Source organism: Dermacentor silvarum, chromosome 4 (genome assembly GCF_013339745.2).
Source record: "Dermacentor silvarum isolate Dsil-2018 chromosome 4, BIME_Dsil_1.4, whole genome shotgun sequence".
In the NCBI taxonomy this organism is placed as follows: domain Eukaryota; kingdom Metazoa; phylum Arthropoda; class Arachnida; order Ixodida; family Ixodidae; genus Dermacentor; species Dermacentor silvarum.
The window spans coordinates 44,354,699-44,371,159 of record NC_051157.2 but is presented as its reverse complement, the minus strand read 5'-3'; the positions used below and the strand labels follow the sequence as shown (position 1 = coordinate 44,371,159).

Sequence of the window (16,461 nt, the reverse complement as noted above, 5' to 3'; positions counted from 1 at the left end):
GTGCGTGTGTGCCGCTTTTCAACGAACCTCTTTGACGTCAACTCTGTGCTTGTTAAATCAAGATTTGACTTTAGCCTCAAAACGCAAGATACTACTGTACTCAAACCTCCACAAAAGCAAACACTTTTTGCTACTGAGCTCTTAGGAATGGCTAAGCTATACACAGTTTGCAAAAGATATTCACACGTCACTGACCTCTCAGATGTACAGTGCCGACTGGGAGCATGCAGCTTTTGAAGAGCTCCACGTTGCCCCACTCGTTACGGGGCACCTTGCCATTGAAGGCAATGGGTGGCATGTATGGCTCCGTCTGCCAGTGGCCAAACAGCTCCAGGGGCTGCTCCTTAAGTATTTGCCCAGAGAGCTGCATTCATTAAAACATAACCCCACATGAGCAAACAAGTCAGCCACAGACACAAACGACAGACATATTCTGTCGTCAGCTGTGCTTCATTTGTGCCTGCTGAATTTTGCACTAATTAGGAAGCCCTGTGTAGGGCACATTTATAAAGCCAACAGACCAGCGCTGCAATGAGGCAATGCTGATTTTCAGCTGCCATTGTAAGGGACACATGTGGGCAAGCTCTTGCAGATGGTTGCCTGCTCCACACACACTTGTACATTTTATGCTGTTTCTCTGCTGTCTTTCACAGAAATATGACACGCCAACCTACTGTTGCATGCTACTATGCAAGCAGTGCGACTATGTAGACAGCTTTGGCAGCAAGGTGTCACATTCAGTGCGTAACATTCAGTGCGTAACATTCAGTGCGTAACATTCAATGCGCCAACATACCTTGTGAACTTGCTCATTGTGTGGCCATGCTGAACATCGGCCCATATTTCAGACTAACTGTAACAGTTTGGTGCACCAGCTTTGTTTCACCAGACACTCACTATGTTGAAAGAATGTACCTGTACAGTCCGTGCCTGGTCAGTATCTGCTTTGTGTTCTCATGAGCAATAGCACCACCATAAGGAGCTGCACCACTCGCCTAATATCGTGTATACGACAGAAGTAACATCTCTTTAGCCAACGATGAGATGCCAGGCAACAATGGCAGATAAAAGCTGAAGCAATCATGTGACGAAACACTAGTACTTGCAAGGCCACAACATGGATGTGCTAGATCACCTTGTGTTTGTCATCTGTTTTATGTAATATTGTGAACAATGGATATGTATTTTGTATTAACTATAAGCATGCACCACGTGGCCCAAATTAGCATTCTGTTGAGCATTGAAATACTTCAGTTCTTCAAACATAGACTTTAGTGATGCTTTTTTTATGCCAAAATATTCAAATTCCAGTGATAAACAGACACTTCTCCATACCTTGTCATACTTTGGCCTGGCCTTGACAACTTTGTATGGCTGCTCCTTGACACGCACCATGCGTGCTTCTCGAAGCCACGTTTCCCTCGAGCGCAGAGTGTGGACGCACTCCCTAGCATAAACAGGCTCTCCTCGTACAAACCCAAGAGTTGGGGCATCTGATGGATAGATGGCTTCAAATTTGAGCAGGTGACGCTTTAGGGCATACAGAGGATGGTTCTTGAACCTGCGTGGACATGGGAGATACGTCAGGCTTCCCGACATCCTTTTACAGGAGCATGCATAACATCATGCGATGAGAAATCATTCAGTACATTACTGCCTGACTGTGGGAACACAAGGCAAAGGATTACCGCTTCTCAGCTACAATGACTGAGATGTCCACCACAAGTCATGAACTTGACTACTGCTTAGATTTGCTGGTCTTTTGAGCAACAATTGAAGCCCACGCTATAGAACACCAATAATGACAAAATAAGCTTACTTGGGCTCTAGGGCCACATGGTTGATCAATCACTTTTTGCGACACTTCTACTGTTGCATAATGCAAAATTCAGCACAATCATCGCCTTCCCGTAGCAACAAGAAATCATTGATGATATAATGCTATTACTGTGTAATCAGTCCATGAAAAAGCAAGATTGCAGCTACCCCCCCACCTGTCAACACGCACTCTTAAAGACTGATTTCTGCTGATTTCAGTAGAAATTGAGTGGGTCAAAGGCATTATACCGTAAGTGATTGCCTGTAAAATTTGATGCATGAAAGGCTCATAAGCAACATAAAGCAGGTATCTGCAGGGCTCTTGTAGGGTTTTTCTGATCTAGAGATGACCCATTTTATTTGGCCAGCCTGGAAAAAGACTGACAAAACTAAAGTACTTCTACATTACCAAGTACCTGTGCTTCATTCAGGTACAAGTGAATTAAATTCCGCCTTGCATATTCAGTGTGCAGGCCATAAAAACGTGCAGAACTATAGACCTGAGGGCTTCAAATTGTCTGGCTTTGCACAAGCAAGTTTTGCTCATGGGACATTCTAAGCTGATTGCAGCTTTAGGATATTTGACAGAGATTCAACAGGGCATGAAACCAGCAGCAAACTTACTCAGCAATGCTTCCAGGCATTGGCTGCCGTTGAAGCTTTGACTGTATTTGCGTATTTTCCACACGCTCTCGCTCACTGTCAGTGGGCCTAAAAGGCTTTAAAGACTCTTCCCACCATTTCGGATCAATCCTCTTCTTTTTCACAGAGGTTAACCAACCTGAGGCATATTTCTTTGTAATGTCTTTAACCTTGTTGTTGTCATCAAAGCTGAGAATGTAGTACAAAGGTTCTCGAATATTTCTTTCAGTTATGCTGCCAACTGATCCATGAACTACATCAACTGCGATCCACTTTGAATCCTTTGGAGTGAATATTTCAATCCAGTGCTCAATACAGTCACTTATGCTTTGTTCACATTTTTCAGCATTTTCTTCACCAGTCTTTCCTTTCTTCCCAGACTTTTTGTTTGATGAGGCGTCATTAACCTTTTTCTTCCCTGTCACCTTCTTTGGCTTTTCAACTTCAAAGTCACTGTCCACTTCATCAGGCTCACTGTGCATCTTTTGAGCCTTCTTTTTGGAAGGCACTTTGAGCTCAGCACTTTTTCTTCCAGGTTTTGTGTCAGTCTTTAACAGCTGCACAGCATCAAGAGGCACAGGGTACAGGGACATGCAGAAACGAGCTTCAATCTGCAGGCACCTTACAATGACCAAAAACAGAAGTGCATAATCTCGCGCATTTTGAGCGATTTTGGTTGTTAGTGCCATTGTAAGGTCATCATGTAGGGCATGGAAGCCAGTGGGAGTGCCAAGCTTGCACACAAACACTTTGGTGAACAGTCTAGACATGCGCTCAACATCCAGAAGTGTCACTGTTTTGCCAGAGTATGCCAAGAATTCAGAAGGAAGCAACGAAAGCGCAACAGCCTGCAGGGTTTGGTCCAGGATAAGGCTGTTTAGCTTTAGCCCGTGTGCCAGGAGACATAGAAGATGTACCTTGTGTTTCAGGACATGGATTTCCTTGCGCACTCTATTGATACGGCGTCTCATCTCTGCCACTGGATCGAACTTGGCTTTTTTGCGCTTTCCGGTCATCACAGGCTCCTTCAGTGTAATTGTGATTCCGCTTTCAGGAACAACTGGTGCATAGCTGTCAAGGTCTGCTCCTTCGGGAACTTCTTCCCAATCAGATTCGCTCGAGCTCTCATTGTTCTCGAACTTGGCTCTTTGTGGCCCAGTTTTCTTTCCTCTCATGAGCTGTTTCTTTTTCTCTGGCAACTTCTTTGCTGCCGCTTTTGCTTCAGTTTCTGTTGTGTTGCTAGTTTTGCCAGCCTTCTTTCCGCTTTTTACAGATGATGCCACGGACTTGGCCATCTTCACACCTTGAAATTGGCTGCTTCTAGTTTTGACTGGAGACCGTTCACCCCGAGGAGCAGCAGACTGTTTTGCAGATGATACTAATGAATTCTTTGCAGTTTTTTTAGACTTATGCTGTCCCGACTTTGGTGCGTCATTTAGAATATAAGAGCAAGAGGCCTGTGGTTCATTTTCAAGCAGCATAGCATTGATAACGTCTTTTAAGGATTCAGAAGACTTGCCATCACCTACACGTTCTTTCATTGTAACTTTATCCACCTGAGTTGACAGCGCTGCAGTGCCTTGATTGGCAGAGTCAGCCAGGTTGTACTTTTTCAACTCACACAGGGGAACCTTACTGCAACCAGGTAAACTTTCCAACTGAAGCCTTCTTTCAGAAATATTCTTATTGGAAATGTGATCGTCCAGAGTCACGTTATTAGCTCTTTTTATCTGCGACAGTTTCGGAATCTTAATCTTCTGCATGGATTGCTTCTTGGGTCCGGTCACTTTTTTGATGCTTTTTTTGATGTTAGCTCTGACGTCGTTATTGTCGCACTCATCGCTTGATGTACCACCTTCAGACAAATCGACTTCTAAACATTCGAGCTCGAAAGGCTCATCGGCAGAACTTTCTGAAACATGCGTGGGTTGAATATCTTTGTGCTTACTTTTCTTTGCCGGAACATCATCCTCAAACTCATCCGTTGAATCTTGTTTTTTCGGGGGCTTGTATTCGTCATCTGACGAAGAACAACTCGATACGTACTTTTCATCGCTGTCAATATCCATATCTTCATTGCTTGATTTCGGCCCCGAAGCTGGGGTAATGTCTTTCTTACTAAGTAGCCTACACGATCGCCTTGTGGCCATTGTCAGCTCTTGACGACGACTCGTCCGCTCGTCACGCCGGTACTTCAGCTGAGGTGAGAGAATTCAATAAAGTTCCAGCAAACATTAGATGTCTCCACTTTGCTAAAAGACCGACTAACACTTGTTCACCGCGCACATTTTCAAATGTGGAAACAGCAAAGCGCGCGCGCGCAGTTACAGCACTGGAGCACGCTGCCTGTTTCGCATAGCAACAACCGAAACATGATTTAACTTGCATCTTAAATTGGATTGGATCGACTGATATCAGCTCTTTCACAAATAATTTTAAAAACCTGGCAACTACAACTTGTTCTTGTTTTTTAAATACTTCCGGCGCTGGCAGCTAGCAAATGCATAGCCTTAAAGATCTGTTTTCTTACTGAGACATAATCATCAAAATTTTAAATATTAATTTGCGTAATGCGGGCATGAAGAATAAAAAAAATGTTTCTGTCAGGGCGTTAAGTTCTGGTCATGGTCATGATGTGGCTTGAATGCTAGTGAATGCCTGCAGTCGCTTTTGGCATTCTCTGCATGGCCTTCGAGATTACTTGTTATAAACCTGATTTAGGCCGATGCCGAACACGACGTTCTGCCCTGCACATCATCAAAAAAAAAAAAAAAAAAAAGCGGGAGCCGCTGCGCCGCTGTTGTGTTATTGCTCAAATTTAGCAGCAAGATTGCACTTTATAGCCCGAATTGTTCAATATACACTTGTCTCGTTTATCAACAAAAAGTCGCAGTATCGCCCGAAATGTCAAGGTTCGTGGTTTTATCGGCCGTATAAATTACAGTAAAGATTTGTATACTAATTATATTAACAAACATGGACAGATCTCACTCGATGACGAACACGCTGTCACAACGCTGGCGTGTTGCGCTGGGAGCGAACGCTTCGGATTGCCTTTTTTTTCAACGCGTGCCCGACACTGAAGATTACGCGACCTCCAACACTAGGCACGCGGGAAGACAGCGCATGTAGCGAACGTGAAGCGACCAGCCATCTCGTCTCGCCCAGTGATTGCGCCCACAGCAGATTACTTCTAAGATACGTCTGGCCTACATACGCGCTCAGCCGCGTAGACAGCTATGCACAGCCACGGCCAGGGTACTGAAAGTATTCTAGTACACTGTAGCCGGGGTAAAGGAGGAGACGCGACGCGCTCAGCCTGTATTTGTTAGGCTGGACTTGTTTACTTCCCTCCTTTGGGAGAAGAATTATCATCGGCTTCAGTGACGAGGTGCATGGATATCTACGGTAGGAGCGAATGTTTGTTCGGCACCATCGTTCAGCCGCTGGCAGTACGGCTATCATTCCATGTGGTCGTAGACTAGACTTAAAGGACTGGCATCCTTCGCGAAGGCAAATGAGCTAGGGGAATGGCAGTGCCCGTGGGCCTGAAGGAAACGATTAAAGAATCTTGGAGGCTCGGGCTGTCCGGAGATTGAGAGACCAGAAAGTAGGCACCATGCTTCTGCTTTCGGCACTGTGAGTGGGCATTCAAGAAAGTTGTGGGTCCGTTCTCAATTGCCGGGAAGTGGAGGCCACTTTAGTTGTCACGTCTGCCGGAATATTCTTTTGGCAGTATGCACGCATCTGAACCTCAGCTTGGGGAGGAGCGAACTGAATTCTTGCGCGAGAAGACTCAGTACGGCTGCCCATGTGCCGCTAGCTATTTATCTCCCTTTCTTTTCTGAATGCGTTAGCATTATTAGTGTGAAAGTGGGAATAAGTGTATGTGTGTGAAGTGTGGAAAGCCGGCCACGTGGTAGAGGTATAGAGGGGATGGAAGAGCTTAGAAGAGCATGTATGTGCGTGTGTATCTATATCGTGTGGTGTAGGGTGTATTGTTGTAAGGTTTCTTTTTAGGCCATACAGATGTTTTATAAATAGTAATGAGCGCAACGACCTTGGAGTTTTAGAGCGCAGCTTTTAGGCGCCCGTTTCTGTGGCACGCATCGTCGTCCTAACTCGTAACGGAGCGAACGAGCACAGTGAAAGATGAGAGCGAACGCGGAGCACAGCATGGGATGAAAAAAGCGACGAGAGCGAAGAGGCGCGAGGAGTAAAGCGGAGAGGAGGGGGCAGCGGAACCACCGTGAGCGGAAGCATGAGGCTGAAAGCGGAGGAGGGTACGGCGAAAGCGTGAGAAGAAAAGCGTACTGCGGCGAAGATGGCTTCGAGAGTGCGCGTCGTCTGGGAGGTCTGTCGGCGGCGGCTGCCCCCCCCCCCCCTTTTGTTTTCTTTTCCTTGCGCCTTTGAGTACTGCAACTAAGATGTAAGACGCGCAATCGTCTGCACACTCGCAATAAGCGAATTTTTTTTACAATTTCCCGTGAACAAATTGAAATTAGTTCTGTTTAGATGGTATTGGCAAACTAAGGCAAACTATCAACCCCCCCTCCTTGCAGATCCTGGGTGCGCTACTGGTTAAAGGAACTAGCTGCTCTCAGAGCTGCACAGGTGGTCGGCACGCACTTGTGCTCGGCACGCGCTCGTGCCACTGCTCCCGCATTCGTCGTCGTCGTCTGCTTCCACAGCTGGCTGCGTTGCCGCTAATCATTCCAGCTTAGAATTTCGCTTCCCTTTGTCGTCGTAATAGGGAGGCCGCGTTTACAGGGGTATGAGCCATTGCTTAAGGAGGTTTGAGCCATTCATTGTCTTACGTAACGGACATATTTAATTTTGAAGAAATTTATGGAAATCCATCCAGAATGAATGCGCGCGGGAAATGACTTGTCGTCGACGTGCCGATTCTAGCCAATACCTCCTAAGAGTCATTGTTCTAGCGTGAGGGCTTCCGAAGCCCAGGCGAAACGTCAGCGAAGAGCCGCGGACCCCGAGTTGAGAGATGAGGCGAAGCGTCAGCGAAGAGCCGCCGACCCCGAGTTGCGGGAGCGCGATGTTGAGGCCAAACGTCAGTGTCGTCTAGCCCTCCAGGAACCCGACAATGGTGGTGGACGCCTCGGCAACGCTAGCGCCAACTTCCCCGGTGCGACGGCCAGGTTTCAACGCGAGTTTCTCAACCGAAACTTCGGAGCCAGCTGCAGTGCGTGTGGTCACGGCCGTGCGTGTGACCGGTTGTGGTTCGAGCACAACGTGGTACTCGTCAGTGCAATTCGTTCGGAGGAACACCGAAGAATTAACACGCGACAAGCATCGCTTATCCCAATTCCGCGACAGAATAAGGGCTACTAATTTTTTGTAGACGATTTTCTAGAGAGGTGGATATACTTTGCCGCTATTAAAGGGAGATTCAGAAGACTAATTAACTAATATTAATTATTTTTATAAGTGCCTTTGGGGCAGTTGTATAGATGACAAATTTGGAGGCAGTGACATTTTGATGCACATCCATCTTTCAAAAATGTTCAAAATCGCACCTATATAATTCGAAATATTCATCACCAAATTCCAAAGCTCAATCGAGGCAATCTCGAGACTGAGCGCGTCCCGCTGTGCGTCAGGTGACAACGCCCCCTAAAGAAGTGTGGGGCGAAGTTTGAATGATAGCATTCAACTGCGATTGGCCGAGACGTTCGGTTTCAAACTTCCTCGCGCTAGTCGTCACGTGGCGTTTCGGTCTGATATGACAGCGGGGCCGCCTTTCCTGCGCTACCGCGGCGCTCGGCTTCGATATTTCCTGGATATTGCCTGGAGATGCGACATTAAAGATTAAAAGAAAATAGAGTTCATTAAATTGCGACTGCTTTCAATTTCGCCATTTAAACAACTGGCCCCTAAGGCGCACCAATAAAAAAAGGTAATTAATACAGTTTTGTTATTTCTGAAGCTCACGTGCATTATTAGCGGTAAAGTAATGTCACCCTCGCTTAGGAACCCGTCTGCAAGAACGCCACGTACGCTGCGCTTATAGCCTTTGATCCGGTGACCGCATTTCACCGGCTAACGAGTGTTGGAAAAATTATCGCTTAGCGCAGGACGCGCCTTTCTGTATCAGACGCTTCTCAAATGTTATCGCTGGTTCTACCTGTTGTATATGTTTTCACAGCGCCTCGTCTAATCAGGTTGTATGCTCGACACGAACTGTGTAGTACTTTCTGGAAGGCACGCGGGCACCAGCGATGACGCTGATACCTTCGACGAGTCATGTACTCGTATAAAAACCAACGTACTTGAGCTGCAAATCAGATTCTCGACGATCGCCCACTTTGCTCGTCACTATCACAATGGTCTCTTCTGGCACGTACAGACTATCGGGAAAACTTCTATACTTTGCCAACAACCGCGCTCGTCGCTCGCCCGCACCGTCTCTTATCTCCACACGGCTCTGACCTTTATGCGCCGTGCATTCGCCGCTCAGTTTCCGTTGAAGCGATAGACCGCACGTACCTTGGCCCGATGCGGCGTATGCGCTTGCTGTCAGCGTTTTGACAGTCGTTGTCTGCAGTCATTCAGTGTGATCTATTCATGTTTGTGCGCGCTCACACCACGCTTATTCATTCAGTTAGTAATAGTCGGGCCACATTTTCCAACGCACGCTACAGATGCAATGCTGCCCGGGCCGGCAGTGCAGCGCTACAGGTGTGTCCGGACACTTCGCACGTGCTGCCCACGGGAAGCGCTTCTCATCAACACCACCGTTTCACACGTGCCTTCTCGTGGTCATCGAGTCTCTCTTCATGTCGGTCTACTTACGCCGCAGCACACCTGCTTACTTAATCAGCTCATGTTTACTACAATTCATATTGCTACCAAAGCCGCTCATCTTACTTCGTATGACATTGCTGTGTTGCTATCGCATTCATTGCTTCGCCCTTAGGGCGAAACTGTGACTTTTATTGCGATAGCAATTATATGGACACTTCAACCGGATTTCTGCCGTCGGCGTCGCCGTCGCCGTCGCCGTGAGGTTCCGTATAGATAAAATCTTCGCCGCGCGCCGTATGCCCCAGCGGAAGCGTGGGGGGACGCGCGCTGTCACGGAGAGCGAACGCACTCAATCTCCCACGCGCAATCAAGGAAGCGGAAAGCCAGCGCCGGAGGGAGCAGGGGGGGGGGGGGGCACTTCTCTGCCAACAACCGCGCTCGTCGCTCGTCCGCACAGTCTCTTATCTCTCCCACGCGCAAGCCAGGAAGCGGGAAGCCAGCGCCGGAGGGAGCATGAGGGGGGGGGGGGGGGGGCGCACTTCTACACTTTCAACAACCGCGCTCTTCGTTCGTTCGACCGCACCGTCTCTTATCTCCACACGGCTCTGACCTTTATGCCGCTCAGTTTCCGTTGATAGACCGCAGCGGGCGAAGGTACGTTGCGCTGCCAGCGTTTTGACAGTCGTTGGCTGCAGTCATTCAGTGTGATCTATTCATGTTTGTTTGTGCGCGCTCACACCACGCTTGTTCATTCAGTTAGTAATAGTCGGGCCACATTTTCCAACGCACGCTACACATGCAATGCTGCCCAGATCGGCAGTGCAGCCCTACAGGTGTGTCCCTTCGCACGCGCTGCCCACGGTAAGCGCTTCTCATCAACACCACCGTTTCACACGCGCCTTCTCGTGGTCATCGAGTCTCTCTTCATGTCGGTCTACTTACGCCGCAGCACACCTGCTTACTTAATCAGCTCATGTTTACTACAATTCATATTGCTACCAAGGCCGCTCACCTTACTTCGTATGACATTGCTGTGTTGCTATCGCATTCATTGCTTCGCCCTTAGGGCGAAACTGTGACATTTAAAAAAAAATCCTTCAATCGAGTGCACATTGTAAAACAAGCTTTACTATGCACAAATGGAGCATTAGGAACAATTGTTCTAATTAATCGTGTTTTTCGCGAACTCAGGGCTCTTCGTAGCGTACGCAGTCATGCATTATCGTTAACGTTTAGAAAGGCAGCCTTCTTGGCAAATAAATATATTTACCTACGCGATCAAATCATAAATGCGTGCTGTACGAAACGGCAGAGTAAAACAAAAACTTTTTCTCTTTTTGGATTGATCGAGGCAGATGATGACGCTATTACATCAAGTATGTTGCACTGAAGCGTATTCACATTTAATCCGATGAGAGGGCACAGGTGGCGAACCTACTATAAGTAGTACCAAACAATCATCATCATTATCAGCCTATATTTATGTCCACTGCAGGACGAAGGCCTCTCCCAGTGATCCCAGTGGGTACCAAACAATACCCACTGTCAAATGCCATGTCTAAACATTTTGTTGCGAGTTATTGCGTCTAGCCGGAAAAGTGACTGACTTAACAACACATTTATAGTATTCTTGTTGGAATTTCATGTTTTTTAATAGCAATTATATGGACACTTCAACCGGATTTCTGCCGTTGGCGTCGCCGTCGTCGTCGCCGTCGCCGTGAGGTTCCGTATAGATAAAATCTTCGCCGCGCGCCGTATGCCCCAGCGGAAGCGTGGGGGGACGCGCGCTGTCACGGAGAGCGAACGCACTCAATCTCCCACGCGCAAGCAAGGAAGCGGAAAGCCAGCGCCGGAGGGAGCAGGGGGGGGGGGGGGGGCACTTCTCTGCCAACAACCGCGCTCGTCGCTCGTCCGCACAGTCTCTTATCTCTCCCACGCGCAAGCCAGGAAGCGGGAAGCCAGCGCCGGAGGGAGCATGGGGGGGGGGGGGGGGGGCGCACTTCTACGCTTTCAACAACCGCGCTCTTCGTTCGTTCGACCGCACCGTCTCTTATCTCCACACGGCTCTGACCTTTATGCCGCTCAGTTTCCGTTGATAGACCGCAGCGGGCGAAGGTACGTTGCGCTGCCAGCGTTTTGACAGTCGTTGGCTGCAGTCATTCAGTGTGATCTATTCATGTTGTTTGTGCGCGCTCACACCACGCTTGTTCATTCAGTTAGTAATAGTCGGGCCACATTTTCCAACGCACGCTACACATGCAATGCTGCCCAGATCGGCAGTGCAGCACTACAGGTGTGTCCCTTCGCACGCGCTGCCCACGGTAAGCGCTTCTCATCAACACCACCGTTTCACACGCTGCCTTCTCGTGGTCATCGAGTCTCTCTTCATGTCGGTCTACTTACGCCGCAGCACACCTGCTTACTTAATCAGCTCATGTTTACTACAATTCATATTGCTACCAAAGCCGCTCATCTTACTTCGTATGACATTGCTGTGTTGCTATCGCATTCATTGCTTCGCCCTTAGGGCGAAACTGTGACTTTTTTTTTTCACTGACTTTAATTCCTATTAATTTATCATTTCTTTAATTCACTTCGTAAGTACAATTCCCCCTATGTTGTCCTTGGTATCGTTGTTTGTTGGCTTCTTATGATATGATTAATCAAAATCAGACCCCTCGGTTCCCTTTGTTCTCCTTCATTAAAGATGTTTTAGTGCGATAAGTTCATTCAACAGGGGAAATCATTCTAGCTTCTCGTTTTGCAACTATTGCTAGGCAGGCAGGCAGGCAGGCAGTGAACTTTATTTTAGGTCCTGAGGAGCGACTCCGAGAACCCCTTACGGGGGAGGAGCCACCGCGGGCCGCTCCCACGTTGGGACGGGCAGGCCGTGCCTGACCGCCGCGTCGTGGGCCCTCTGGACAGCCCGTAGCTGAGCGGTGAGGTCGGAGCTCTTGAGCGCCTCCGCCCACTCTTCATCCGTGGTGAGATTATCATGGTTCCGTAACGAGGGACACCGCCAGAGCATGTGTTCTAAAGTGCAGAAGGGATCGCCGCAATCCGGAAAATCGGCCTCCAACGAGTCCGCGTACCTACCTACCCTGGCTAGACTGGGATAGGACCCGGTCTGCAGCATGCGAAGGGTGGAAGACTGAGGCCTGGAGAGCTTGGCGTGGGGCGGGGGATAGACCCTCCTGCCGAGCTGAGAGTGCTTTGAAATCTCGTTAAACGTGTGGAGCAAGTCCTTGGAAGCAGCGGGAAAAAATGCCATATAAACGCGTCCTAGCGCGCGAGGAGACACGCGATGTTGTTGTTGCCCTCACTCATGGCTCGTACCCACAGGGAGGATTGGCCACATGGGATTGTTTCCTCAATACTTCTATGTCTGCTTTGTTAGGGCGGCTAGCCACCTTAACCCTGCTACCTACCACCTTCGACACGCGGCGGTGACATAGTCAACTAGCCACCTTGCTTTAATCAGGTACACAATATATATTTTATTCGATAGCAATTATATGGACACTTCAAGCGGATCGATTTCTGCCGTTGGCGTCGCCGTCGCCGGGAGGTTCCGTATAAAGTCCAAGGGCGATAAAATTGCCGCCGCCGCGCACCGTATGTGCGAGTGAAAGCGCGCGGGGGACGCGCGCCTTCACGGAGAGCGAACGCACATCGGATAGAAAACGCGACTTCTGTCGCGCGAAAGGCCGTGGGGGTATGGGAGGGAGGGAGGGGGGGCGAAGCTGTGCTGCGGCACCAAATGCGTATCTTGGAACCCGGCGCAAGGGTAACTGGCGATGTAATCTCCCACGCGAAAGGAGCAAAGCGGGAAGGCAGTGCGGGAGGGAGGGAGGGAGGGAGGGGGGGGGCGGCTTCTACTCTGCTAACAAATGCGTTCTTGTACTTTGCACCTGTGGCGGCTGTCGGTGTTGTCGCGTGCACCGTATCTTGAAAGCGATCTCCACACGGCTCGGACCTTTGTATGCGCCGTGCGTACGCTGCTCAGTTTCCGTTGAAGCGATAGACCGCACGAACCTTCGCGCGCTGCGGCGGCCGCGCTTCCCCACGCCCCCGTTTTGACAGTGGTTGTCTCCGGTCACCGGGTCTATTCATGCTTGCTTGTGCGCGCTGACACCACGCTTGTTAATTCAGTTAGTAAGCGAATGTGTCAAGTTTATGCAGCCGATAAAACTACTATCCCTACTCCTTATTACTCTACTAATTCGCTATCGCAATTGATGCTTCGCCTTTCAGGCGAAACTGCGACATTTTTTTTTCTAGCATTCTTGTGTACATCTCGTCAAACTTTTTTTTTCGTTTAACCTTCTTTAACTGCCTGGTACCGCTACCTGTTCAACTAGTATATCTACATACATCTGGTGTTAGAGGGATTACATAATTCAGAGTAGACATATCGCTTGAATGGGCAGTTCAGCAACGTCAACAGAGAAGATTTAAAGTAAAAAAGAAGATTAAAGAAAAAAAATGCCGCATCTGTACTGACGAAAAGACGATGACAATAAAAAATGTCGCAGTTTCGAAAGGCGAAGCATCAATTGCGATAGCAAATTAGTAGAGAGCTATACGGAGTAGGGATAGTAGTTTTATCGGCTGCATAAACTTGACGCATTCGCTTACTAACTGAATTAACAAGCGTGGTGACAGCGCGCACAAGCAAACATGAATAGATCACACTCGATGACCGCAGACAACCACTGTCAAAACGCTGGCGTGAACAAGCGCGGCGGCCGCAGTGAGCGAAGGTTCGTGCGGTCTATCGCTTCAACGGAAACTGAGCGGCGAAAACACAGCGCATACAAAGGTCAGAGCCGTCTAGAGATCGCTTTCGATATACGGTGCGCGCGACAGCCCGCACTGGCGCAAAGTACGCAGTTGTTAGAAGTGTGGAAGTCGCCTCCCCCCTTCCCTCCCGCACTGCCTTCCCGCTTTCCTCCTTTCGCATGGGAGATTGCGTCGCCAGTTCTCCTTGCACCCGGTTGCAAGATACGCATTTGGTGCCGCAGCACAGCGTCGCCCCCCTCCCACCTTCTCGCCTATACCCCCACGGCCTTACGCGCGACGGAGGAAGTCGCGCTTGTTCTCCGCCGTGCGTTCGCTCTCTGCGATAGCGCATCCCCCGCGCGCTTTCACTGGCACATACGGCGCGCGGCGACGATTTTATCGCCCTAGGATTTTATATGGAACCTCACGGTGGCGACGACGACGGTGACGCCGACGGCAGAAATCCGCTTGAAGTGTCCATATAACTGCTATCGCAATAAAAGACATATCGGCATTTAGGAGACACATAGCGGACCAAAAGAAGAAGTGACTAGCGCGAGGTGTTTAACAGTCCGTTCTTGTTACAGATCCTGGTGACTAGCACCTTTGTCCTTCGATTTTTCAACGCATGCATCGTGCCACGTATCATGGAATGTGACATTAACGCCGCGTAGTCGTGATACTTGTGCAACGTCTTCGGTGCACGTTATGGCGCCTCCTCGCAAGAGGTGAACCGCTGCTGAAGAAGCGACTCGTAGAGCTGCGCGCGCGGCTTGCAGCCAGGCAACGTCGGGCTCACCAGACTACTATGAAGAGAGCGGCACAAGCCGCAGGTCTAGTTCTGGCAGCATCATGATGTGCACTCAGAGCAAGAGTACCATGCTATACTGCAGGCGGGCTTGAGTCGACCGACTCTTCTGCTCAAGCGGACGCTTCAGCAAAAGTGGGTGAACGCGTTCAACGCGTGGGTTGGAAACACTCTTGATTCGAATGACGATTTGCAAGTCATCTTGGACTGTTAGTCGTGTGCACGATATGTAGTTTACTACGTGAATAAGGCCAACAGAGGAAGCTCAAAGTTATATATGCAAAACGCGACGTGGCACCGGAAGTAGACTTTGCCGACGTGTGTGCAGGGCGTAACTCGTTGGGCATTTGTGGTGGTCGCAGTATATAGGTTACCAAGTGCTAGACGTAGGAAGATTGCGGACTTTCTTTCAAAGACCTTCCTTCCTGAACAAGATGTGCCCCTACAGTTATAACGGTTGACTGCAACGTTAACACAAAGGATCCACACAACGCCTGGTTTATCCAGTGTGTACAAGAAGAACTCGGCATGACATTTGTGTCAAACACACAATGCAGCTCTTCGCGAACCGGGTCATGTTTGGACTTCGTATTCACTAACAACAAAGTACCCGTACTGGCCCACTGCATGTCGTTCGCGACCTACTTCTCCGATCATCAAGGACACCTAAGCGTTTTTCGCTAGCTATGTACAAATTAAATTACTACTATTCATATACTCAGTACTTGATGTTACCATCTTCACTCAGATTACTAGGGACTCCTATTGAGACGCTCCTCCAGCTATACGCCGTGACTGTGCTGCGTGTGCAGCGCAGGCCTGCGATTTTTTTACTTCACTGGAACAGTTTTACGAAGCCCGTGACTGACCTGGATTTAATTTTTACATTATTCGCTAACTGCAGCGTTCGTCTAACACACAGGGGAAGCAACCGTCGAACTTACCTTCGATGTAGCAGAATGGGCGTGCCAATAAGAACGCAACACTATCGTATGCTCCGTCCATAGAGCTTCTTACAAAAATTTCCACAGGTAACTGTGGCGTTGCAATCGTTTTGGTACAATGGGAATCATGGGTAGTACGTGGATTTGTCTAGCCTTCGTACTTCTGGTTTCAGACATTCTTATATAGCTTTATTACGCTTTAGCTTTCTCACTTTCCAGCAATGATTAGAAACGCATATGAAAGCAATAAGTCTCGGCGTACATGCGTCACACGTATAAGTGTGATGGTTGCATTTAGAACAACATTTTGTGGGAGGGAAATGGCCGATTTGCCAAGTCACAAAGCCGTTGAAGCCAGAAGGGCGAAGTTTAGGCATGTCCATGTACGATACCCACTATTTCCATACTGGCAGAACCGACATGCTTAGAACCTTCTTTAGATAGCACCAGAGGTACCGTTAGTAATTTTTGTAGGTAACCATGATTTAGTTCTCCTGGACGACGCTCTCTGAGTGGGGCCAGACCAGCTGGAAAAGGTAGCCAAGAAACATAATGCGCCACACGAGGTTTACCATTGTAAAAACGGCTTTATTCCACTGTAAAAGTTTGTACGGGGCAGTTTGTTTATCATCACAGGGTATTACTGCAGTATGGCGAGTAATAAATAAACTGAACACAAAGAACGGTGGCGGTGACAAATGG

General features: G+C 48.7%; 1 protein-coding gene across 2 annotated transcripts in view; it reads right to left on the bottom strand.

Annotated features, from left to right (window-relative positions):
* Window positions 1–16,461, bottom strand: part of LOC119449919 (DNA repair protein complementing XP-C cells homolog) — a 42,024-nt gene that overhangs the window by 8,046 nt on the left and 17,517 nt on the right. The window contains exons 2-4 of one of the 2 annotated variants that reach the window (XM_049665517.1): window positions 2,443–2,885; window positions 1,336–1,561; window positions 196–364 (exon numbers count right to left, since the gene is read on the bottom strand). In XM_049665517.1, the coding sequence (XP_049521474.1) occupies window positions 196–364; window positions 1,336–1,561; window positions 2,443–2,885 (838 nt within the window). Of the gene's footprint in view, window positions 1–195; window positions 365–1,335; window positions 1,562–2,442; window positions 4,815–16,461 lie in introns of those variants that run through there. The other variant, XM_037713204.2, reaches the window with a different exon arrangement.